At 41.6% G+C, this 25,721-nt stretch overlaps 2 protein-coding genes across 2 annotated transcripts; both read left to right on the top strand.

Moving 5' to 3' along the window:
* The first annotated feature begins 19,584 nt into the window (after window positions 1-19,584).
* LOC138898478 (uncharacterized) lies at window positions 19,585-22,098 on the top strand. The gene is made up of 4 exons (XM_070184546.1): window positions 19,585-19,962; window positions 20,116-20,826; window positions 21,040-21,131; window positions 21,459-22,098. The coding sequence occupies exons 1-4, from the start codon at window positions 19,585-19,587 to the stop codon at window positions 22,096-22,098; spliced, it is 1,821 nt and encodes a 606-aa protein (XP_070040647.1).
* Window positions 22,099-25,227: 3,129 nt separating this feature from the next.
* On the top strand, window positions 25,228-25,533 carry LOC138898477 (uncharacterized). The gene has a single exon (XM_070184545.1). It carries the CDS (start codon window positions 25,228-25,230, stop codon window positions 25,531-25,533), a length of 306 nt encoding a protein of 101 aa, XP_070040646.1.
* The last annotated feature ends 188 nt before the right edge of the window (window positions 25,534-25,721 follow it).

Raw genomic sequence — 25,721 nt, 5'->3', positions numbered from 1 at the left:
TCCAAATTAATAATATTTAGTTTAGATACTTACAAAAACTAAAAACATACGTTTCGTAAGAACATCATGGAATTCATATTTGATAAAATAAATTAATATTTATAAATATAATGTCATAACATTATTCAAATGTTTGACAAAACTAATATATCAATTCTATCCTGAATATCCACTGGAGGGACCCAGAATAGCCGGTGGGCGATAGGAACTTTCTACCATGGCGCTAAAATAGGGCCGCACTAGAGCACCCCGAGGAGGCGGCGATGCTGGATATGTGAGCCTCGTAGACTGACCCCTTACAAACTGACCTCTGCCCCAAGCCGGGGCACCTATGAACTCTCCAGAATGTTGAAACCGCTTATCCCTCGTGGCCTGCTCCCGGCTACGCTGATGTACACCCTCAATCCTCTGAGCTATCTCCAAAACTAGCTCGTAAGAAGTTCCCATCTCAACCTCTCGGGCCATAGTGGCCTGAATACCAGAGTGCAAACCTGCAACAAACCTCCGCACTCTCTCTGCATCGGTATGAAGTATCATAAGTGCATGGCGAGACAACTCAGAGAATCTCGCCTCATAGTCGGTCACCGACATCTGACCCTGCTTGAGCTACTCAAACTGAAACTGCACCTCTTCCCTCTGAGTGGGTGGAATATATCTGTCCAAGAAGAGGCGTGTGAACTGATCCTAAGTCATGGGAGGAGAACCTGCTGGTCTGCCGAGAAGATATGACTGCCACCACCTATGGGCCCTTCCCTCCAGCTGAAAAGTAGTAAAATTCTCCCCGTGGGACTCCAATATCCTCATGTTGTGCATTCTGTCCCTACACCGATGAATAAAGTCCCGGGGATCCTCATGTCGCTCACCTCCAAAGACAGGAGGATGAAGTTTGGTCTATCTATCCAATCGCTTCTGCGGCTCGCCGGCCACAACTGGTCTGGGCTCAGGTAAAGCTACCGCCACTGGCTAGGCTCCACCTACAGGTAGTGCACCCGGGGTCTGATATACGATAACTACATGCCCAAGAGCCTGAGCGGTAGGGGTCTGCACTCCCCCTTCCGCCTGAGATGTGGCTGGGTCTGCTGGAAATAAACCAGTTTGAGTCATAGAATCCATAAACTGCAGCGTATGGCCTATGACCTTCTGAAATCCCGATGCGGACATGAAATCCACTGGGGCTGGCTCTGCTATAGGCACCTCGCTCTGCTCTTCAATAATAGGATCCTCTGCTGGATCCACTGGTGGCATAACTGGAGCAACTCTGGGACGCCCTCGTCCTCTACCACGAGCTGGAGCCCTCCCTCGGCCTCTAGCAATAGGGGGAGCAACCCCTCTATGATCGTGTACATCCGCCGCGCGCATTCTCACCATCTGTGAGGGAATAAGAGAAAGATACTTAGCACAACATCAACTGCACGATAAGAGATGAAGACAGAGTAGTTTCCTAACACCCTATAGCCTCTCGAAGATAAGTACGGACGTCTCCGCACCGATCCGCAAGACTCTATTAGGCCTGCTCATAACTTGTGAGACCTACATGAACCTAATGCTCTGATACCATGTTGTCACGGCCCAATTTCTCCTATAGGCTGTGATGGTGCCTAACGTCGCCGCTAGGCAAGCCAACGGTGAACTAACCGTGTGATTGTTCCTTTTAATAAGTTTCCAAGTAATTAAATTCTATTTATTAAGGAATTTAGGAGTAAAAAATTTAACAAAAAAAATGAAGGGAAATGAGTGGCAATCATAGTGATGTAAATACTCCAAAACCATAATGTCTACTAGTATGTGTGCCAAGACTTGGTGTCACAAGTGTATGAGCAACTACTAGAATATACAAAACTCTAACTATTGTATGAAATAAAAATAGACAGAAAATAAGTGCAAAAGGGAGACTCTAGGTGCTGCAGAATGGCTCAGGAAGCAGCTCACCACAAGGCCTCAGGGTAACGGGGGTGCGTGCCGGTATGACTGCCAGATGCACTTGCCTCAGATCCTGCACGGTTAGTGCATATGTGTAACGTGAGTACATAAACAACATGTACCCAGTAAGTATCTAGTCTAACCTCGAAGAGTAGTGACGAGGGGTCGACATCGATACTTACTATGTGCTAACAATAAAAATATAGAAATTCTAAATAAGCATGAGTTATGTAAATAATAATAATAACTCAATAACAAGCCGAAAATAAATAATTCTTTCACTAATGGTAAATTTCAAGTCAGTTTATGTCATATATAATTTCAACCTCTCAAGCCATAAAATAATATCAAATATAAATATGTTTCGAGTGTCATCACGCCCGATTATGCCAAAGTCGTACGGCCCGATCCATAATAACGCGTACACTGCCGAGGGTCGAGCGGCATGAATCATAGATGCATCTATTCTTCTGCCAAGGCGTTCGGCCCGCTCCACAAGAAGAGAGGATACTTTATAAATATTCGGTTAAAAGATATTGCAAGGCTAATACACAAAGAAGCAGAATTTCTATTAACGGTCAAGTATCTCGCCAAAACTCAAGTAAGTGGAAGTCGGTCTTTTACAGTTTCTCTATCAAGTTCAAATATAATTTAGACACTTTAATTAACAAATAGGGTGCAAACATTACAACTATCTCATGATTTGGGTCCTAAACTACCCGGACATAAGCATCATTAGTAGTTACGCATGGACTCTCGTTACCTCGTGCATACATAGCCCCCACAATTAGAAGAAAATAGTAGTTTGAATCACCTATGGGGTAAGTTCCCTCTTACAAGGTTAGGCAAGAGACTTACCTTGTCTCAAAGCTCGCTTCCGATCCACAAATATGCTTTAAATCCTCAACTTTGTGCCAAACAACCCGAAACTAGTCAAATGTCATATAAATTAATCAATACATGTTCAAAAGTTAATATTCTAACTATTAGACTGATTACCCAACCCAATTGAAAGATTCCTAAAATTCATCCCCGGACGATTCCTAACTCCGCAGGTGCTTTTGCACTAGAACTCAGATGCTTCAGCTGATCTTCCAAGTCCAAATGAGTTTCGTGCCTCATCCGAATGGCATCCGGGGGCCCCGTGGCCCTGCCCCAACATACCAACAAGTTCGAAATCATGAAACGGACCTGCTCGACCTCACGAAACATGAAAAACAACACCAAACTAAGAATCACACTCCAAACCAAATCGAATCAACTTATGAACTTCAAATTTTTTCAATTTATTCCGAAAGCACCGAATCATACTCAAACTACTCGGAATGACACCAAATTTTGCGTGCAAGTCTTAAATTACCTTACAGAGCTACTCCGAGGCTCGTAATATCAAACGGACCTCGATAACATCAAAACCCACTCCAAACCAAATTTAAAGAACTTTAAAACCTTTAATAAACCAACTTTCAACTCTAGGCGCCGAAACACTCTCGGATCATCCAAAACCCGATCCAAACGTATGCCCAACTCCAAAATCATAATACGAACCTATTGGGGCCGTCAAATCCAGATTCCGAGGTCGTTTACTAGAAATGTTGACCCAAGTCATACTTAGCCTTTTAAAGCCAATATTAAGGAACTGAGTGTTCCGATTTCAACTCGATTCCAAACCCAAACTAACCATCCCCGCAAGTCATAAAACAGTAAAAGAACATACGGAGGGTCTTATTTAGGGGGACACGGATGTAGAAAGCGAAACGACAGGTCGGTTCATTACATTCTCCACCTCTTAAATAAACGTTCATCCTCGAACGACTCTAGAATCATACCTAGAGTGCCGAATAGGTGTGGATATCTGCTCTGCATGTCCTCCTCAGCCTCCCAAGTCGCCTCCTCGACTGGTTGGCCCCTCCACTAAACATTTGCCGCAAAAATCTACTAAGACCTTAGCTAGCTAACTTGTCTGTCAAAAATGGCAACTGGCTCCTCTTCATAACCCAGGCTCTCATCTAGCTGAATCATGCTGAAGTCTAACACATGCGACCTGTCGGTATGATACCTCCGGAGCATAGACACATGGAAAACCGAATGAATTCCCGATAGACTGGAAGGCAAAGCAAGCTCATAAGCAACCTCTCCAACTCGTCTCAACACCTCGAATGGACCTATAAAGCTTGGGCTCAACTTGCCCTTCTTCCCGAACCTCATGATTTCCTTCATCGGCGAGACTTTCAACAGAACCTTCTCGCCCACCATAAATGATAACTCACGCGCCTTCTTATCCGTGTAACTCTTCTGTCTGGACTGTGCTGTGCGTAGTCACTCCTGAATCAACTTTACCTTTTCCAAGGAATCCTTTACTAAATCAGTACAATATAACTTAGCCTAGCCAGGCTCAAACCGTCCGATGGGCGAACGGCATCGCCGACCATATAAAGCCTCAAATGGAGCCATCTCGATGCTGGACTAATAAGTGTTATTGTAAGCGAACTCGGCCAAAGGCAAGAATCGATCCCATTTCCCTCTGAAGTAAATCACACATACTCTGAGCATATCCTCCAAGATTTGAATTGTCCGCTCTGACTGCCCGTCGGTCTGCAGATGAAAGGATGTGCTGAGCTCTAACTGGGTCCCCAACTCACTCTGTACTGCCCTCCAGAAATGAGAAGTAAACTGAGGGACTATATCTATTATAATGGAGACAGGCATACCATGCAACCGAACAATCTCCTGAATTTAAATCTGGGCTAACCTCTCTGAAGAATAAGTGGTCACAACCGGAATGAAGTGCGACGACTTGGTCAAATTGTCGACAATGACCCAAACTGCATCAAACTTCCGCAAGGTCCGTGGCAACCCAACTACGAAATCTATAGTAATGCGCTCCCATTTCCACTCAGGTATAACCATCTGCTGGAGAAGGCCACCTGGACTCTGATGCTCGTACTTAACCTTCTGACAATTAAGGCACCTCGCTAAGTACTCTACTATGTTCTTCTTCATCCGCCATCACTAATAATGCTGCCACAGGTCGCGATACATATTCGTAGCACCTGGATGAATAGAATACCGAGAACTGTGTGGCTCCTATAGAATCTTCTCCCTCAAGCCATCAACATGAGGAACACATAGGCGACCCTAGAGTCGCAGAAGACCATCCTCACCGATAGTGAATTCCTTGGCACCACTTTGTAGTACCGTCTCCCTAAGGACCAACAAGTGCGTATCTTCGTACTGGTGAGCCTTGATCTTTTCGAATAGTGAAGACTGAGCGACGATGCATGCAAAAGCTCGGCTAGGCTCTAAAATATCCAACCTCACAAGTCCGTTAGCTAATGATTGAACGTCCAAAGCTAATGGCCTCTCCTCTGCTGAAATGAATGCCAAACTACCCATTCTCTCCGACTTTCTACTCAAGGCATCCGCAACTACTTGCCTGCATGATAAGGGATGGTAATATCATAATCTTTTAGTAACTCAAGCCACCCGTGTTGCCTCAAATTGACATCCCTATGCTTGAACAAATGCTGCAAGCTGCGATAATCGATGTAAACCTCACAAGACACAACCATAAAGATAATGCCTCCAGATCTTAAGAGCATGAACAATCGCGACCAATTCCAAATCATGTACAGGGTAATTCTTCTCGTGGGGCTTCAGCTGTCGTGAAGCATATGCAATAACTCGTTCCTCCTGCATCAACACACAACCCAAACCAATGCATGAAGCATCACAATACACAGTATACACCCTTAAACCGAAAGGCATCACTAACACTGGTGCTGAAGTATATGCGGTCTTGAGCTTCTGAAAGATCACCTCACAATCATCGGACCATCAGAACGGAGCACCCTTCTGGATCAATCTAGTCAAAGGTGTTGCAATAGATGAGAAGCCCTCCACAAACTGGTGATAATAACCTACTAACCCCAAGATGCTCCTGATCTCAGTTGCCATGGTAGGACGAGGCTAACTCTGAACTGCCTCAATCTTCTTGGGATTTACCTCCACAAAGGGTGATGAAATTGCTCCTCCAAATCGCCTCTAGTCCGAGTTCTAATGAAAAGATGGTGAAAATGGGTGAAATCCCGTCTTTGGGATATATTAAATCACTGGCGTTAGGTCTTCTTCGCGTTCGCAAAGGACCTGCCATATTCGTGTAGCACTATGGCCCAAATGGCCCTCACGTTCACGAAATGTTCCTCGTATTTGCGATGGCTCTTCCCCCTGGCCATCTCATTCATGACCCAATGATCGAGTTCGCGAAGAACACAAGCCCATCACCTCCAGAATCCCACAATGCTTCACGTTCATGGAGGAACAGTCGCGTTCGCGAAGGGAAAGCCCCCTTCCACTTCGCGTTCGCGACCATAACCTCGCGTTCATGAAGAACAACTCATCCCCAGTCCCCAAACTACTCTTTGCGATCGAGGGAGTATCTTTGCGATCGCGAAGAAGCATGCACCAGATACTAGTAGAAGCTAAATTAGCATTTTTTTCCTAAGTTCAAAAACATCCGCAACCTATCTGAAACTCACCTGAGCCCTCGGGGCTCCAAACCAAACATCCACACAAGTGTAACAATATCATAGAAACTCGCTCACGCATTCAAAACATCAAAATAACACCTAGAACTACGAATCAGATACCAAAATGAATGAAAGTTTCAATGAAACTTAAGAACATGCAATTTCTGAACCAGACATTCGAATCACGTCAAATCAACTGCGTTTTGCACCAAAATTTGCAGACAAGTCATAAATACTGAAACGAACCTATACCAAGTTTCGGAATCAAAATCTGTACCGGTACCAACAAAGTCATCTCACGGTCAAATTTAGGAATTCTTTAAACCTTTAAACTTCTAGTTTTCAACAAATTATGATAAATCAAGTAAGGGACTTCCGAATTCGATTGCTGGCATACGCCTGATTCCAAAATTACGATACGGATCCACCTTTGCTATCAAAATACTAATCCGGGTCTGTTTACACAACGTTGACCGTAGTCAACTCAAATGAGTTTTTAAGGCACGATTTCGCATTTTTATCAATTTTCTCATAAAAAACTTTCGGAAAAAGGACACGGACTGCGCATACAAATCGAGGAAGGCTAAATGGTGCTATTCGAGGTGTCAGGACATAGAAATGAAGGGTAAAACTATAAATGATCTCTCAGGTCATCACACATCTGCTTTGGTCCCTGCTGTTTTTTAAGGGATCTTTACACAAATAGTCAGGCGGATTTACTGTTGACTTTTTCTCGTTTGTATACATAAATATATACTAATAACATATGATTATACGCATACTATAATATCTGCTAACTATTTATATATCAAGCGGTTAGGTGAACAAGTATTTAGGTTAATTCCTTTTTTTGTTGAAGCACCATTAATTATTCATAATGCTTTTTCATAATAAAACTCGTACGTTTTACTCTCTTCCTTCCTCCTACGAAGCTATCTATGCTCTCACAAACAAGGGCTGAAGGACATTGAATAAATTAAATTGCACACTCTTTGTTATTCATTTTCAACCACTACAACAAGCAAACAAAAGTAGTGAATTTGTTTTTTATATACGGTTAGTAACTTCTAGAATCAAGTTCTATTATTTTAATTTTTTATATTTTTTAAAGTTCAAACCTTGTTATTTAATATTTCTACTTTACATGTGTATGTTTTTTTATTAATTATTTATTAGAATTAAAATTTGTCAACTATAAAATATGAATCAGGCAGATTAAAATAGAATGTCACGACCCGAAACTCATTGTAGGCCGTGATGACACCCAACGTCGCCGTTAGGCAAGCCAACGGTGAACTACCAACTTAATTATGCATTTTATTATTTTCAAAATCGTAAATTTTATTAGATAATGAAATCAACTCATTAAAATCATGGAAAATTACAATTTAAATAGAATAGATAATAAAAGTGTGTAAATGCTAAGCAAAATCACAAAAAACTCCTAGAACATCCAAAAATCCGGTGTCACAAGTGCATGAGCATTTACTATGGAGTACAATCATAATACAACCTCTGTCTGAAATGTAAGTAAGACAGGATAAAGTAAATAGTACAATGGAAACTCTATGGGCTGCGATACGTAGCCTGGAATGCATCTCACCATAAAGTCTCCTCAGCGGCTACGCCTACGCGCCAAGATAACCACCAATTGAACCTGTCAGATCGATCCTGCGCATTTAGTGCTGATGTGTAGCATGAGTACGTAAATTAATGCGTATCTAGTAAGTATCTAGCCTAACCCCAGAGAAGTAGTGACGAGGGGTCGACATCAACACTTACTAGAGGTCCAATAAAGCAATATAATAAATCATAAGCAGCTATGAAGTACGCAACAAAATAAGATGGGATAAATCTGTAAGTTACATAATCTACCAATTATTTTTTTTAAAAGGTATGAATTTCTCAGTCTCGTATTCTACCTCAACAGCTCAGATGTATCAAGTGCCAGTATCCATCGAATAAGGAATACCATATAAAATGACAGGCATCAGTAGAAAGATAATCTCGTGAATATTCGAACTGCCAGTGATATAATGCACGATTATGCCGAGGTCGTTTGGCCCGATCTAGAATAATGTGTACACTGTCGAGGGTCGAGCGGCACAAACCATAGATGCATCTATTATACTGCCGAGGCGTTCGGCCCACTCCACAAGAAAGGAAGGAAATTATCAAATTTTGAGGCACGTGCTTATAATACAGTACATGAGCACAAAGTGAATTCCAACAACTAAAGGTGATACGGCTCGGCCCAATATACGTATATATTTCTAAATCTATTTCAATTATAAACTCAATTAATTAAGCCAGCAAAATGAGTTCAAATAATTCAAATATTTTATGACAAAGTCCTAAGTCTAACCGGACATAAACATGTTTTTGCTACGTACGGACTCTCATCACCTCGTGCGTACGTATCACCCACAACTAGCAGCACATAACAATTATATCACCTATGGGGTAGTTTTCCCCTCACAGGGTTAGACAGGAGACTTACCTCGCTCCAAAATTCCATAACCGGCCCCAACGCCTCTCTAACACCTCAACCCAAAGCCAAACGTTTCGAAACTAGTCAAACAACGTGAAAATCAATCAAAATATACTCCAATGATTACAATTTAACAATTTATAATGATTCCCAACTCCGCTCGAAAAGCCAATAAAGTTAACCCTCGGGCCCACGTGCCCGGATTTCCAAAATATTTGAAGATAAGCTATACCCATAATACCACGAACTCAAATATATAATCTATTCCTAATTCCATGTCCAATTTCGTTGTAAAAGTCCCAAAATACTAATTTCTAGATTTTTATTTAAAATCACAAAATTTCTACTAATTTTCATAAATTTCCATGTTAACTTGTAATAGGTGGGAATCACTTGCCTCGTGTTGCTCGATGAAAATCCCCTCAAAAAAGCTCCCCAAATTCGGCCAACCCAAGTGAAAATGAAAGAAGAAGAGCCAAATCCCTTTCTTAAAATAATTCTGCCCAGCGATATTTTCGCACCTGCGGAACAGTAGCCACACCCGCGGCGTCGCTTGCACGACCAAAACACCGCTTCTGCGGGGAAGCACTGGAGCCCGCCTTTTCCACCTGCGGAAATGGCCCCGCTCCTGCGACATCGCGGGTGCGACAAGCTCCCTCACTTCTGCGCTCCAAGAAGCCGCACCTGCGCCATCGCAGGTGCGGTCCAACCATCGCTTTTGCGAACCAACGCACCCCTCTCCCACTTCTGCATTGAGCAGTCTATTTCAGTGGCTCTGCACCTGCTCTCAAATTTCCAAAGGTGCGGTCGCACCAACAATTGGCCAAAACCAGCATTTCCTCAATTTCAAATTTTGATCCGTCTTCAATCTGTTCAAACCCGAGGCCCCCGAGACCCCATCCAAACATAAGAACACATCCCAAAACACGATACGAACTTAGTCGAAGCCTCAAATCACGTCAGACAATATCAAAATTATGAATCGACGGCCGAAACCTTTCTTTCAACTTTCCAACCTTCACACTTCATCGAACGCGTCCAAATTATGCATAAACATCTAGGAATGACGCCAAATTTTGCGTGCAAGTCACAAATCACGATACAAACCTATTCCAAGGCTCGAAACTTCAAACGGACATCGATAACATCAAAATCCATTTTAAATCAAACTTAAGAAATTCTTAAACTTACGCCGAAATGCTCCCGGACCACCCGATACTCAACCTGAACATACGCCCAAGTCCGAAATCCTCATACGAACCTATTGGAACCATCAAATCCTGATTTCGAGGTCGTTTACTCGAAAGTCAATTCTTAGTCAACTCTTCCAATTTAAAGCTTTCGAATTTAGAATTTTCCTTCCGAAACCACTCCGAACTTCCTGAAATTGAATTCCGATCATGCGTACAAGTCATAAAACATGAATATAAGCTACTCAAGGCCTAAAACTGCCGAACAACACTCTAGCGCTCAAAACGACCGGTCGGGTCATTGCATTCTCCCCCACTTAAACATACGTTCATCCTTGAACGTGCTAAGAACTGTTTCGGAGTTGTCCCAAAATCACTGTTCAACACCTTGTGCACCTACTCGTGCCACCACAACCCAAATTCCAACCTCCGAATTTCTCTACAAGACCTGATTCTATATACGAACAACGTATCAATATCCACATGTTGAACCCATACATGATCATGCACCCATGCTGACATCACGCAATGCACCGTATAACTCATTTGCCTATGGTAACCTCCTCCAAGCACAACAGTTGCAAATTCACTCACCCGACGCCTGTAATATAACTCATAACCCATATAAGCCCGGTATAAACCCTCACAATAATGCAATGATGAAAGGGATGCACATGAACTCATAACCACCTGTCAATTCAATAACTCACAGAGTTTCTCCGCTTGACAAGAACTGTTACCTCATTCTTAATCGAATAGTGACACTTCCTCTTTAATACACCTTGCATAAATCTGATCGCATCGATTTCAGGTCCAATAACCTCGTCTCACCCAGTACAAGCTGCTCAGGCAGTAAGCCACCTCAAACACTGACCAAGATCTCATATGACGCTATCAATGCGCCAATATGCTATAATTGGAATATGACACAGAGGGAAGAACGAACTCTGGAAACGAACTATCCAGCCGCGTAATGAATAAAACAACCGAAAAGATGCTATGAACCCTTCTCAAAGAATGAGAAACAAAATACACAATAATAGATATAGGGAACCGTACTCAACATATCACTGTTGCGGCGTGCAACTCGATCCAACTACGCCACTGTTGAGGTATGTAACCCGATCCACACAACATACATGTGGCAGCATGCCACCCGATCCAAACAACGTATCCGTGGCAGCGTGCCACCCGATCCAAACATAACAATCACTAAGGAAACACCCAACAAGTCGTAATTCTTATACTTACATAATTCCAAAATATCGACCACAAACACGCCAAGTGCATAATACATACCATGGGGAGACGGATAGCGCCATACGCTACAAAACCCAAGCACGACTAAGGTGCGATAAATGACCTATATCTCGAGAGCCATCTTACACATATAACACCACAAGCTACACGGGATCACAATACATGTGTGAATAATCAAGTCCTCTCACAACCCACATAGAATAATATAGTATTACATAGGATAGCTGACGACACGAATAACATCCAACACCCGGAGACTCCTCCATAACAGTACTATGCTGAATGAACATATCCGATCTGATATAAATCTACCAACGGACCTCAAGCTAATTTCGTTTATCCTATACTGGGCCAATAACTTTTCAAGGATCCGCAATAACCCTATTTATGACACATAAGGACAACCGTCTAATCCAGAACAAAGTCACACGGTCCACAACCAAAGGAATAGAGCGCCTCCCAATCATAACCTCTCCTATTGGCGATAGTACCAAAATCTCCATATCTGATTTAAATCTCTAAAAATCGAATGACTAACACGTCACCTTTATACGATCTTCTTGTGGGATATACCCCCACAACATTCCCCACCAGGTAGTTAAATCTGAACATCAATGTCCATCGACCATGCTACACCCATAGTGCTAGTCCAGCATCCACATTTCAATACCCAACACTTCTTCCCAAACAGACCATCCTCAGACTGCCCGAAAATAATGCTAGCATACTCTGAACCTCTTAATTCTTCCCCCCGCTCCTCCAAGCTCGTGACACTCTTATCAACACCAAACCTTGACCTTGGTCCTCAACCTCCAAATTTCCATACTGTCCGCTGCACTTACCATGCTGCTACACGAGAGTGCAAGAATTCATCATCACTCCTTAACCACCAATAAAATAAACACTTCATCATCTAGAAACTTTTCACTTAACTCATTTCAGAATAACCATTGCAACACGCGACTGAATTCCCATAACCAGAGAAAATACAAACCTCAAATCGTGGTCTAAACTGCCATTACCCTTCCTGAAATCTATTTACACAACAAGGCCATTTGAATCAAATACCTCCCAAATCAAGCAAATTATGGTAGCTATCGAGCCCGTACGTACAACCACAACCCACTTGTATAACTTAACACGCCGAAGGAGCTAATCATTGCCACAATCATGCTGATTCAAACCATTATTAACCAACCCTTGTTCTTTCAATTTACTCTTGACTTGCATTAGAAATAATAATATATCCATTCGAGAACATAACGAAACTCAACAACACTCCTCCCGAGTGACCCAATTCACGAGACCACATTGTCTCAATACCCATGAACCATCTCATACCCTCCTCATGCACACGATAGCATCATAAACTTGTACACCCATTCTGAAAGACCTTCTGCGAATCTGATCTCCCATTTTTCCAATACTGCCCCGCAGATTCGATGATAATATAGAAAATTCCCCAAGTATTCTTCACGCTCTGCTACAAAATCCCGGTCTTCAGCCATATAACGAACTCATTAGAACCACTGTTCAGAGTCACCCACTCTGACTTGGTCCTGAATATAAGCCAAACTCTAGTGCGTTGTCAGCATATAAACACTCCCAAAGAAGCAACCGGATGAATTATTTTCCTTGTACATCACATCTACAATAAGCATAAACTCTGAGTCTTTCCCAAAACCTGCGCATGAATCGATAAAGAGAAATATAGCACACATTCATCAATTCCTTTGCTCGAATTACCCCCTGATGTTTTCCTTTCTTAGTCATAAATAATCCACTAATGCACAGATAACCAGAAGCTGCATAAGGAAACAACCATGCTATCCAATCGTAGACAGTGGACTCCCCCACTTAGCTTTAAGCTACCATCAAATAATGTAGAACCCACAAGGATTCCTCCTTCTCAATTTACAGGTTCTCGCACCGTCAACTCGCCAAATTTCTCGTAGTCCCTTGTTAAACTCTTCATGAACATTCCAAATTATCAACCGTAATTGCATATTCGACCTTCTGCCGGGTAGTAAGTATAACTCTTCGTAGAAACTTTATCAAAATCATGCAACCGCTAACCTGTCCACAGGAGATAGCCCACCTGTGGAATTCTGTACCGACATCTTCCAATGACGCTCATAGGGTAAAACTACCACGAAATCAGTAAACCCTCCTGAGTCCATGATCGCCCGCTAGCTGTTAGAGTCTATTCATTCCCCATAGACATCAATTGAAATTCCGACAATACATAAACTCGAAATCACGTTGCATCCCAAAAATGATAAGCAAGTTTTTCACACCCCTCTTCATTTCAAGCAAACCCCCTCTCTGCTATACTCAATCTTCCTCAGTACAGTAGCCGCCACCCCAAATAAAATCTGTAGACCTAGTCACTATCCACCATGATTCCCAAATCGCTCTAAACTTTCCTCAAGGCATGTGGCTATCCTACCACAGAATCCATGTGCTACACTGCCACTCCCACTTAGGTTAAACTATCTCCTTTAAGTGATATCTTGACCTCTGCTTTTCATAATTGGCCTGCTAGATATTCAACCACTGTGAGACACCTCCCGCCGTGTCCTTCCTCATCCTTCGCTACCCAAATGATACATCAAATCAAAATCCATCTATGTAGCATATGAACTAATAAATTGCTACCAACTCTAAGCCTCCTCGAAATCATCTTTCTCGAGCCATCAGCATTCGAAACACTGATTTGATTTTGAAACTGCTACACACCGCCATTTCTGACAACCGCTTCTTAGACACTATTTCACCACACCCTGCCCCGAAGGCCAATCATAGAAGACCATAACACCGGTGAACCTTAATGTGTTCAAACAAGGATGAAGACACCACATCACAAATTAAAATTCCACCATGCTCGAAAATATCAAGTCTCGTTACTCCATCAACCAAAGCCTAAACATCCATAGTCTGATTGCCTTTCCTACGCTGGAATTAAATGCCGAACCTCTAAACCATGAACTAAGAAATCCTCCTTTTGAGTCATTCACTGCCGTGATCCAGAAATTAGCACCCTGCCATTTACATTAACACTGCACGATAACCACTCATGAAAATTATAACAATCCATGCGTAGCCTAAAAACCATAAGCAATACTAATACAAGGCTCGAATACGCAGTGAAATGCATCATGCACTACATCTGTAGTACCACTGTAACTTTTCGATGCCCCATTGATAACCAACGCTCAACATCATGTAAGAGTGAGTAGGAAGGAAATAAAGGCAAAAGCCTCGATGGAATCAAATCGCACGACGAGGAATCAAGAAGGGAAGTGCTCCTAACATCCCTGTAGCCTCTCGAAGATACGTATAGACGTCTTTGTACCGATCTACAAGACTCTACTAGACTTGCTCATGACTCGTGAGACCCAAGTGAACCTAGAGCTCTGATACCAAGTTGTCACGACCCAAAACTCACTATAAGCCATGATGGCGCCCAACGTCGCTGTTAGGTAAGCCAACGGTGAACTACCAACTTAATTATGCATTTTATTATTTTTAAAATGGTGAATTTTATTAGATAACAAAATCAACGCATTAAAATCATGGAAACTTACAATTTAAATAGAATAGAAAATAAAAGTGTGTAAATTCTAAGCAAAATCACAAACAACTTCTTAACATCCCAAACCCCGGTGTCACACGTGCACGAGCATTTACTAAGGAGTACAATCGTAATACTACCTCTATCTGAAATGTAAGTAAGACATGATAAAGTAAATAGTACAATGGAGTCTGTGGGCTGCGATACGTAGCCTGGAATGCAGCTCACCATAAAGTCTCCTCAGATCCTGCGCCTACACGCCAAGATAACCACCAATTGAACCTGTCAGATCATGCGCATTTAGTGGAGAAGTGTAGCATGAGTACATAAATAAACGCGTACCCAGTAAGTATCTAGCCTAACCCCGGAGTAGTAGTAATGAGGGATCGACATCGACACTTACTAGAGGTCCAATAAAGCAATATAATAAATCATATGCAGATATGAAGCACGAAGCAAAGCAAAATGGGGTAAATCTGTAAGTTACATAATCTTCCAATTATTTCTTTAAAAGGTATGAATTTCTCAATCTCGTATTCTACCTCAACAGCTCAGATGTATCAAGTGCCAGTATCCAACGGATAAGGAATACCATATAAAATGACAGGCATCGGTGGGAAGATAAATTCGTGAATATTCGAACTGCCAGCGATATAACGTACAATTTTGCCGAGGGTTGAGCGACACGAACCATAGATGCATCTATTATACTGCCGAGGCGTTCGGCTTGCTCCACAATAAAGGAAGGAAATTATCGAATTTTGAGACACGTGCTTACAATACAGTACATGAGCACAAAGTGAATATAACCTTTACCGTTTCTCAAATACCTTGCCAACAACTCAAGGTGATACGACTCGGCCTAATAGATACATATATTTCTAAATCTATTTAAATTATAAACTCAATTAATTAAGCTAGTAGAATGAAGTTAAATAATTCAAATATTACATGATAAAGTTCTAAGTTTACCCGGACATAAACATGCTTTAGCTACGTATGGACTCTCGTCACCTCGTGCGTACGTAGCACCCACAACTAGTAGCATATAACAATTACATCACCTAGGGTTAGTTTTCCCCTCACAAGGTTAGACATGAGACTTACCTCGCTTCGAAGATCCATAACCGGCTCCAACGCCTCTCTAACACCTCAACCCAAAGCCAAACATTCCGAAACTAGCCAAACAACATGTAAATATATCAAAATATACTCCAATACTAACAATTTAACAATTTATATGGATTTCCAATTACGCTCCAAAAGTCAATAAAGTCAACTCTCGGGCTCACGTGCCCAGATTTCGAAATATTTTGAAGATAAAATTTACATATAACACCACAAACTCAAATATATAATTTATTCCTAATTCCATGTCCAATTTCATCTTAAAACCCCAAAAATACAAATTTCTAGGTTTTTCTTCAAAATCTCAAAATTTCTACTAATTTCCATGTTAAAATCTATAGATAATCCAAGTATTTAACTTGTAATAGATGGGAATCACTTACCTCGTGTTGCTCGATGAAAATCCCTTCAAAAGAGCTCCCCAAATCCGGCTAACCCAAGTGAAAATGAAAGAAGAAGAGCCAAATCCCATTCTTAAAATAATTCTGCCCAGCGATATTTTCGCACATGTAATAAGTGGGGATTTTGACTACTTATTAGCGCCGTTTAGCTTTCCTTGTAGTCCAAAAGTGCTTAATTATATTCCCGACAACTAATGAAATGTGCTTAATTGCAGGATTATTGGAAAATAAGCCACTAAGATGAAAGCCAACTCAAGAAGGAGTGATCTCACTCAAGGACAAAAATCAGGCACATAAGCTCAAGTGCAGACCGGAGGTTTTCATCTGCGGTCGCAGAATGTGAAGGAAATTTAACAGAGTCCAAGTGCAAAGTCTGGACCGCACAATTATTTTGCGGCCGTAGAAGCTCTGCAAGAGCTAAAGTTCAGAGAGTCTCATTTCAAGCTCAAAAAGAAATGCGGACCGCACAATAATTGTGCGGCCACAGAAATCAGCTAGACGGCCGCACTCAAAAATGTGCGGTCCGCAGAAGAGCCCTGTGCGGTCGCACCAAGAATTGTGCGGACGCAGATTATGAGAGATGCGGCCGCAATCTAGAATTGTGCGGCCGCAGAGTCAACTCCTGTCAAGACTAAATAGAAGTGCGGACCGCAAATGGAATTATGCGGCCGCAGAACCTCCGAAAGGGCATTTTTGTCCGAAAATTTTAGCTTTGTATAAATAGACTAGTTTCACGAAATTAGGTTAAGTTTGGAACATTGAATGTCCTGTAGCCGTTTTTACTTGACTCTTTAGGCAACTTTAGCTTACTTTGGTGATTTAAAATTGGATTTTTATCTTTTAGTCTTGCAATATGAGTTTTATCATCTTTTCTTCTTTATTTTCTTCTATACCCATTATGAGTATCTAGATTTCTAACTAGGATTGTGACCCAACCCTAGTGTGTAAATCTAATGGGTGTTTGATTTATGTTTTGTTTATGGTTGGGAGTTTATTATTTAGCCTTGTTCTTACTTTTGATTGTAGAATTAATGGTTGCAAATATTAGTTCATGCCTATTTGACTTGGTCTCTTCTTGAGAAAGAGAAATTTAGTCTAGGAAAACTTGGCTAATCAAGAGATTGATAGTCTCAATTAAAGGGTTGAACCTATAGATAGTAAAACTCGACTTGAGCATTTTATCAAATATTTTGTTCAATACCCATTTGGACTTTAGAAAGCCAAATTGGGCAAAATCACTCTCTAACCGAGAGGTATTGAGTGGGTACTTCAGTGTTGATAGCTATAATACACCTTGACCAACGAAACAAGCTTTACAGTTTACAACCCATTAGGAAAACACCTAGGTGAAGGTCATAGCCCTAGGCCTTTTACTTTATTTGAAAACAACAACAAAAATAATTTCTTAGTTTTAATTATTTATCTTGCAATCTTAGTTTAAACTAGACCTAGAATCAACCAAATCTTGTGGAAGTGTAATTTAAGATAGTTTAAGCTCATTCACCATAATATATACCTCTAAATACAATTCATATAGCTCCCTGTGGAATTCGACTCGGACTCTCTGTTGGATATTACTATTACATCGACCGTTTCATAACCTCAAATAGAGGTGTGACTTGGACGAGATCAATTTTTGGCGCCATTGCTGGGGAGCTAAAAACAGATTTAGCTATATATTTGGTTTTGTGTGTGAATTGACTTCTTTTCCTCCATATTACTAATCTTTTTGGTGAAACAATTGTAGGTGAAATAATGGCTCTCAACAACAATGATCCTCTCGGAAACATGCCTTTGGGGGATGTGGACGTGGAAGATGACCAAGTTGAAGAGGTTCCTCTTGAACCTCAAGCAAATAGACGAGGTCGATTTCCTCAAGACAACATTCCTGTTCCACTCCACCTCCACCAAGAGCGGCTCCACACCTGGTGTTGCCGAATAAAGGGTATGCAAGTGCCATAGTCCCGCCCCGCATTAGGGCGGGCAACTTTCAAATCACAAATGTTAAGCTCCCATTGCTAGAGCAACGGGGATTCTTCACCGGGGATCCGAATCAAAATGCGTACAAACACTTGAAAGGGTTTGTGGACACTTGCTGGGGGAGTAAACAGACAAACGTCTCCGAGGATGCTTTAAGGTTGAGGCCATTTCCTTTCTCTCTATGGGGGAAAGCCTTGGATTGGTTAGAAAGGTTGCCAAACCATTCCATCCATACATGGGATGAATTGTCGGAGAAATTTATTTCCAAGTTCTTTTCTCTCGAGCATATGGCTACTCTTAGAGATGAGATTCTAGCATTCAAACAAGAACCCAACGAGCTGTTGCATGAAATATGGTAGAGGTACTGAACTATGGTTAAAGAGTGCCCAAACAATGACATGACGGAGGCTATGATTCAACAAACTTTCTACAGGGGGATCAATAGTACCAATCAATGCGTGGTCAACCAACTTTTCGGTGGTAATTTCATGACAACGCCATATGTGGAAGCTTGTGAGATCTTAGGTGAAATAGCGGAAGCAATTGACGAGTTGACCACCACAATGAATCAATTAGACAAGGCTAAACTTCAACAAGTGCAAGGTCCTAAGCAAGTCAATGCAATTGAGGGAGTTAATATGATGGTAAACAAGAGAAGGCAAAAGGGACCTAACGTGCAAAACCGTGCGGAATATTATGTGCAAGAAGATAGTGGGTTTGATCAAGATGAATCTTACGATGAACAAGAAGAGGAAGTACAGTATGTGAACAACTTCCAAGGGCAAAGAAACAACTCTCAAGGCTCGAATCAACAACAATGGCGACCTCATGGTAATTAAGGGAATTGGAATTCTAGCAACCAAGGTAATTGGAATGGTGGTAACAACCAAGAGAATTGGAACAATCAAAACAATCAAGGAAATTGGAATGGCCAAACAAACCAAGGCAATTGGAGTGGCAATAGTCAAGGATATTTGGGAGTCAATAACTAGGGGGGTGGAACAATAACTAAGGAAATCGGGGGTCGGGCTTTCAAAGTCCCCCGATGTATCAATAACCGAGAAACCTGCCTCCTTATCCATCCCATGGTCCAAGCTCTTCCAACAATGAGATGGGACGAATTGAGAACATGTTCAAACAAATGATGGAGAAGAATGCCAACTCTGATGCCCAACTAGTCTCTCACAACACTTCAATTCACAATTTGGAAGTTCAATTGAGGCAAATCTCGCAAGCTTTAAACACTCATCCTAAGGGGGCACTACCAAGTAACATGGTGGTGAACCTAAAGGGTGGGAACAACACGGGATATGCCATGGATGTTACTACAAGGAGTGGAAAAGGTGGGGATTCACCCACCTCAAGTCAAAGGAAAATTATGGATGATGAGCAAGTGGTACAAGAAGATGAGGTCCCAAATAATGTGGATCAAGCAAATGATGAAGCAAGAATTGATATTGATAACAATGTGGAGGAGACTCAAGAGGAAGTAAACCCGTCTAGGGAGCACATTGTTGACATACCGGAACCGGTACTGCCAAAGGCTAAGGCACCAATGCCAAGGCCTCCTCCTCCATATACTCAAAGGCTTGCCAAGAAAAATGGCGAAAATCAATTCAAAAAGTTCATTGACATGATGAAGATTCTATCTATTAATGAGCCATTGGTTGAGGCATTGGAGAAAATGCCCGGTTATGCAAAGTTCATGAAGGACTTGGTGACAAAGAAGTGGTCGATGAATTATGAAATTATAAAGATGACTCATCAAGTGAGTGCAATTGTGCATTCAATGGCTCCTAAATTGGAAGATCCCGGCGCTTTCACAATCCCTTGTACTATTGGAAGTTCCAACTTTGCTAAAGCTCTTTGTGATCTTGGGGCAAGTATCAATTTGATGCCCTATTCGATTTTCAAGACTTTGGGAATTGGGCAACCAAGACCCGCATCTATGAGATTAAAAATGGCGGATCGTACCATGAAGAGACCGTTTGGTGTAATTAATGATGTGTTGGTTCGTGTAGATAAATTCATTCTCCCAGCGGATTTTGTTTTTCTTGAATGTGAAGTGGACTATGAGGTGCCGATTATTCTTGGTAGACCTTTCCTTGCTACGGGAAAGTCTCTTGTTGATGTGGAAGCTGGTGAACTCACTTTCCAGGTGGGTGATGAAAAGGCGATGTTCCACGTGCGCAAATCTATGAGGCAACTGAATAGCAATGAAGTATGTTCGTTCGTGGACTTGGTGACCGATGTTATTATTTATGATACAAGTGCCACGATTAATGTGGGTGACATGATGGAGGCCGTTTTGATAAATTTTGATGATGAGGAAATGGATGACTTCATGGAATGTGTAAATTCTTTGCAAGGGATGGGGTCATACAATTATGCACCTCGGAAACTTTCCTTGGATCTCAAAAATAGGAAAACTCCTCCTACAAAGCCTGCAATTGAAGAGCCTCCTATCTTGGAGTTGAAGCCATTGCCTCCACATCTCATGTATGAATTTCTTGTCCCTTGTTCTACTTTACCGGTTATTCTTTCCTCTTGTTTGAATAACGTGCAGGTTGACTCTAAATTGGCGGTGTTCAACAAGCGGAAGAAATCTATTGGGTGGACTTTGGCGGATATTCGGGGAATAAACCCTGAATTTTGCATGTACAAGATTAATTTGGAGGAATATGCCAAACCCTCCATTAAATATCAAAGGAGACTCAATGAAGCAATGCAAGAGGTGGTAAAAAAGGAGATCATAAATGGTTAGATGTCGGGGTTGTCTACCCCATTTCTGACAGTTCGTGGACTTCTCCGGTGCAATGCGTTCCGAAAGAAGGGGGGCTTAATTGTGGTCACCAATGATAAGAACGATTTGATTCCAACAAGAACGGTGACTGGGTGGAGAGTGTGTATAGACAATCGGAAGCTAAACAAAGTCACAAGGAAAGACCATTTCCCATTACCCTTGCTTGAACAAATGCTTGATAGGTTGGCAGGCCGGGAGTTCTATTGCTTTCTAGATGGATATTCATGCTACAATCAAATCCTTATTGCCCCAGAAGATCAAGAGGAAACAACCTTCACTTTTCCCTATGGCACTTTCGCTTTCAAGCGAATACCATTTGGCTTATGCAATGCACCGATAACTTTCCAATGGTGTATGATGGCGATCTTTACAGATATGGTAGAGGATTACCATGAAGTCTTCATGGATGACTTTTCGGTAGTTGGGGATTCCTTTGATGATTGCTTGGAAAATTTGGATAAGGTCTTGGCAAGATGTGAAGAGACGAACTTGGTGATGAATTGGGATAAATGCCATTTCATGTTCGAGGAGGGTATTGTCCTTGGCCACAAGATTTCAAAGAAGGGGATTGAGATCGACAAGGAGAAAATAGAGGTGATTTCTAAACTTCCACCTCCAACATCCGTGAAGGGAGTGAGAAGTTTCTTATGTCACACGGGGTTCTACCGGTGTTTCATAAAGGATTTTTCTAAGGTGGTGAACCCCTTGTGCAAGCTTTTGGAGAAAGATGCTAAATTTCACTTCAATGATGATTGCATGAAAGCATTCGAATTGCTCAAGTTCAAGTTGACAACTACTCCCATTATCACCGCCCCGAATTAGAGCACTCCTTTTGAGCTCATGTGTGATGCTAGTGATGTGGCGGTTGGAGCAGTTTTGGGGCAACGTATCAATAAGATCTTTCATCCGGTCTACTATGCTAGTAAGACAATGAATGTTGCCTAAATCAATTACACTATGACCGAAAAAAGTTCCTTGCCATTGTGTTTGCTATTGAAAAGTTCCGCCCACCCTCTCCAAAGCTCCTGAACCAAATCAGTATCCTAGTATCACCCGGCTTAAACCAACCCACCGGAGACCGACACTGTCTCCCATATAAAGTCTCATACGGAGCCATCTGAATGCTCGATTGGTAGCTGTTATTGCAAACAAACTCCGCGAGTGGCATAAGCTGATCTCAAGAACCCTAAAAATCAATGACACAAGCACGTAGCATATCCTCCAATATCTGAATAGTACGCTCGGACTATCCGTCCGTCTGAGGGTGAAATGTTGTACTCAACTGAATCTGTGTGCCCAATTCTCGTTGTGCTGCTCTCCAAAATTGTGATGTAAACTGGGTGCCCTGATCTAAAATGACGGACACTGGCATACCGTGGCAAACAATCTCGTGGATATAAACCTCAGCCAACCGCTCCGAAGAATAAGTAGTACCTACTGGAATAAAATGCACGGACTTAGTCAACCTATCCATAATTACCCAAGTAGCATCAAACTTTCTCAAAGTCCGTGGGAGTCCAACTACGAAGTACATGGTAATACGCTCCCATTTCTATTCCGGAATTTTCAATCTTTGAAGCAATCCGCCTGGTATTTAATGCTCGTATTTCACCTGTTGACAATTTAAACATCGATCTACAAACACAACTATATCTTTCTTCATTTTTCTCCACCAATAGTGCTGCCTCAAGTCCTGGTACATCTTAGCGGAACCCGAATGAATAGAATACCGCAAATTGTGGGCTTCTTCAAGAATCAATTCACGCACCCCATCTATATTTGGCACACAAATACGACCATGCATCCTCAATACCCCATCATCCCCAATAGTAACATCCCTGGCATCACCGTGCTGAATTCTTTTTCCCGAGGGGATAGGGGATAGGGAGTTTTTCCAATTTAAGTGATATTATTCGAAATGAGATTCTTTATCTATTCAGAGTCACCACTTGGAATAATTTATGGTGTCCCAAGTCACCGATTTATTTTAGAATCCCAAATCGAGGAAAATTGACTCTTATTTATGGTCTGCGAACACAGAAGACCGAGTAAGGAATTCTGTTAACCCGAGAGAAGGTGTAAGGCACTCCCGAGTTCCGTGATTTTAGCACGGTAGCTCAACTCTTAATAATTGGCCTAGTTATCTAATTTAATACATGTTTTAAACCTATATATGCATTTTATTCCCTTTACCGCTTTTATTACATTACTGCATTTTAAAAATTTTATGGAATTAATATGAGACGAGTTACGTTGTCGTACACTCATTGTTTATACACATCGCAAATCGCGTCACGTGAAATGCACCCGCAATCTACAACGTGTTTAATTTTATTTATTATTGTTTGAAGTTGTGGTCGAGTCACGTGAAACGCACACTCGAATTGGGGATTACGTATCGTGACCATGCCACGAGAACCGTACCCACAGTCACGATGATTTATTATTAATCGCGCCTAAAGCAAGCTATGATGTTCGAATATTATTCAATTACTAATTTTGAGATTATTGTAAGGTCATGAGGTATGTAATTATTTGTGGAAGAATTGGATTTATTATTTATAGAAAAGTGGGCTAGTTTAGAGAAAGATGAGCCAGCTATGTTATTTATTACTTTGGGCCTGATGAGACTAAATCTTTTGGCCCAAAATCTTTTCTTCTCCAACAGCCCAAAAACCAATTTCCTTAGAAACAAATCGTGGCCTAAGCAAATTATCCAACCCAATATCCCATATTCTGTATATTTCTTAAACAAAACTAATGACACCACAATCTCATGAACAAAATTAGTAAACAAGCCAATATACAGTGATTCAATAGACCCTTTATCCGGTTAAATCAACTCAAAACAAAACTTTGCAACTCTAAAATTAACATCATGGTCCAATAAACATATGAACAAGGAAACAATCAGATTCAAATGATCTAAATATCAATCGAGTGAACTACTACTTCATAGATGGGTGCTTTTATTGCAAGTGTGACATAGACATCCAAGACCGAAAAGGAAGTGAAAATCAAGTGGCGGACCACTTGTCTCATTTGGAGGAGGAGTGGAGGCCGCATGATAGCCTTGAAATCAATGACTCCTTCCTTGATGAGCAACTCTTAGCCATTTCAATGAAAGAGGTGCCATGGTTCGCGGATCTAGCAAATTTTCTTGTCAGTGGTATTATCCCGGCTGAGTTCTTTTCAAACCGATGGAAGAAGCTCAAACGGGATAGTCAAGACTATTATTGGGATGAACTGTACCTTTTCCGGATTTGTACGTATGGAGTGATTAGAAGATGTGCACCGGAGGAGGAACAATGTGAAATTCTTAGGGCTTGTCATTCTTCGCCATATGGTGGTCACCATGGTGGAGCAAGAACGGCGACCAAAGTGTTAAGTTGCGGTTTCTATTGGCCCACTCTTTATAAGGATGCAAGTGATCTCGTCAAGCGTTGTGATGAATATCAAAGGGCCGATAGAATCTCAAAGAAAAATGAAATTCCCCTCACCACCATTTTGGAGATTGATATTTTCGATGTGTGGGGTATTGACTTCATGGGTCCCTTTGTGAGTTCTTATGGAAACCCCTACATCTTGGTAGCTGTTGATTATATATCAAAATGGGTTGAGGCCGTTGCTCTACCCAACAATGAAGCAAGAAGTGTGGCGGCATTTTTGAAGAAGAACATTTTCACAAGGTTTGGTACTCTGCGGGCTATCATAAGCGATGAGGGGTCACAATTTTGTAACAAAGCTTTTGACACCTTGCTTAGCAAGTATGGTGTCACTCATAAAGTTATGACTCCCTATCACCCTCAAGCAAGTGGTCAAGTGGAAGTCTCCAACCGGGAGATAAAGAGTATTTTTTCCAAAATAGTAAATGCTAATCAGACGGATTGGTCAAACAAGTTTGATGATGCACTTTGGGCTTATCGGACTGCTTTCAAAACTCCTATCGGGATGTCTCCATACCGGTTGGTGTTTGGCAAAGCTCGTCACCTTCCGGTGAAACTTGAGCACAAGGCCATGTGGGCTTTGAAGAAGTTAAATCTTGATTGGGATGCAGCTGCTGCATTGCGGGTTGCACATTTGAATGAGCTAGATGAATTCCAGTACCGTGCATATACAAGTTCTTCTTTCTACAAGGAGAAGATGAAGTACCTCCATGACAAGTACATTCGGAACAAGGAGTTTAAAGAAGGTGATCTTGTGTTGTTGTTCAATTCTCGGTTACGGATATTTCCGGGAAAGTTGAAGTCTAAATGAAGTGGCCCGTTTGAGATTATGAGTGTGACACCTTTTGGTGCATTGGACTTGAAGAACAAATATGATGAGGTGTTTTGAGTCAATGGTCACCGGTGAAGCACTATCTGGGAAATGTTGGTGATGGCTACGTCGTGGCAGTGATTTATTTCAAGTGATGATGGTAATCTGCGTCGTGCCGCGACGTTATA

Source organism: Nicotiana tomentosiformis, chromosome 9 (genome assembly GCF_000390325.3).
Source record: "Nicotiana tomentosiformis chromosome 9, ASM39032v3, whole genome shotgun sequence".
Lineage (NCBI taxonomy): Eukaryota > Viridiplantae > Streptophyta > Magnoliopsida > Solanales > Solanaceae > Nicotiana > Nicotiana tomentosiformis.
This window is presented reverse-complemented; position numbering and strand designations above follow the sequence as displayed.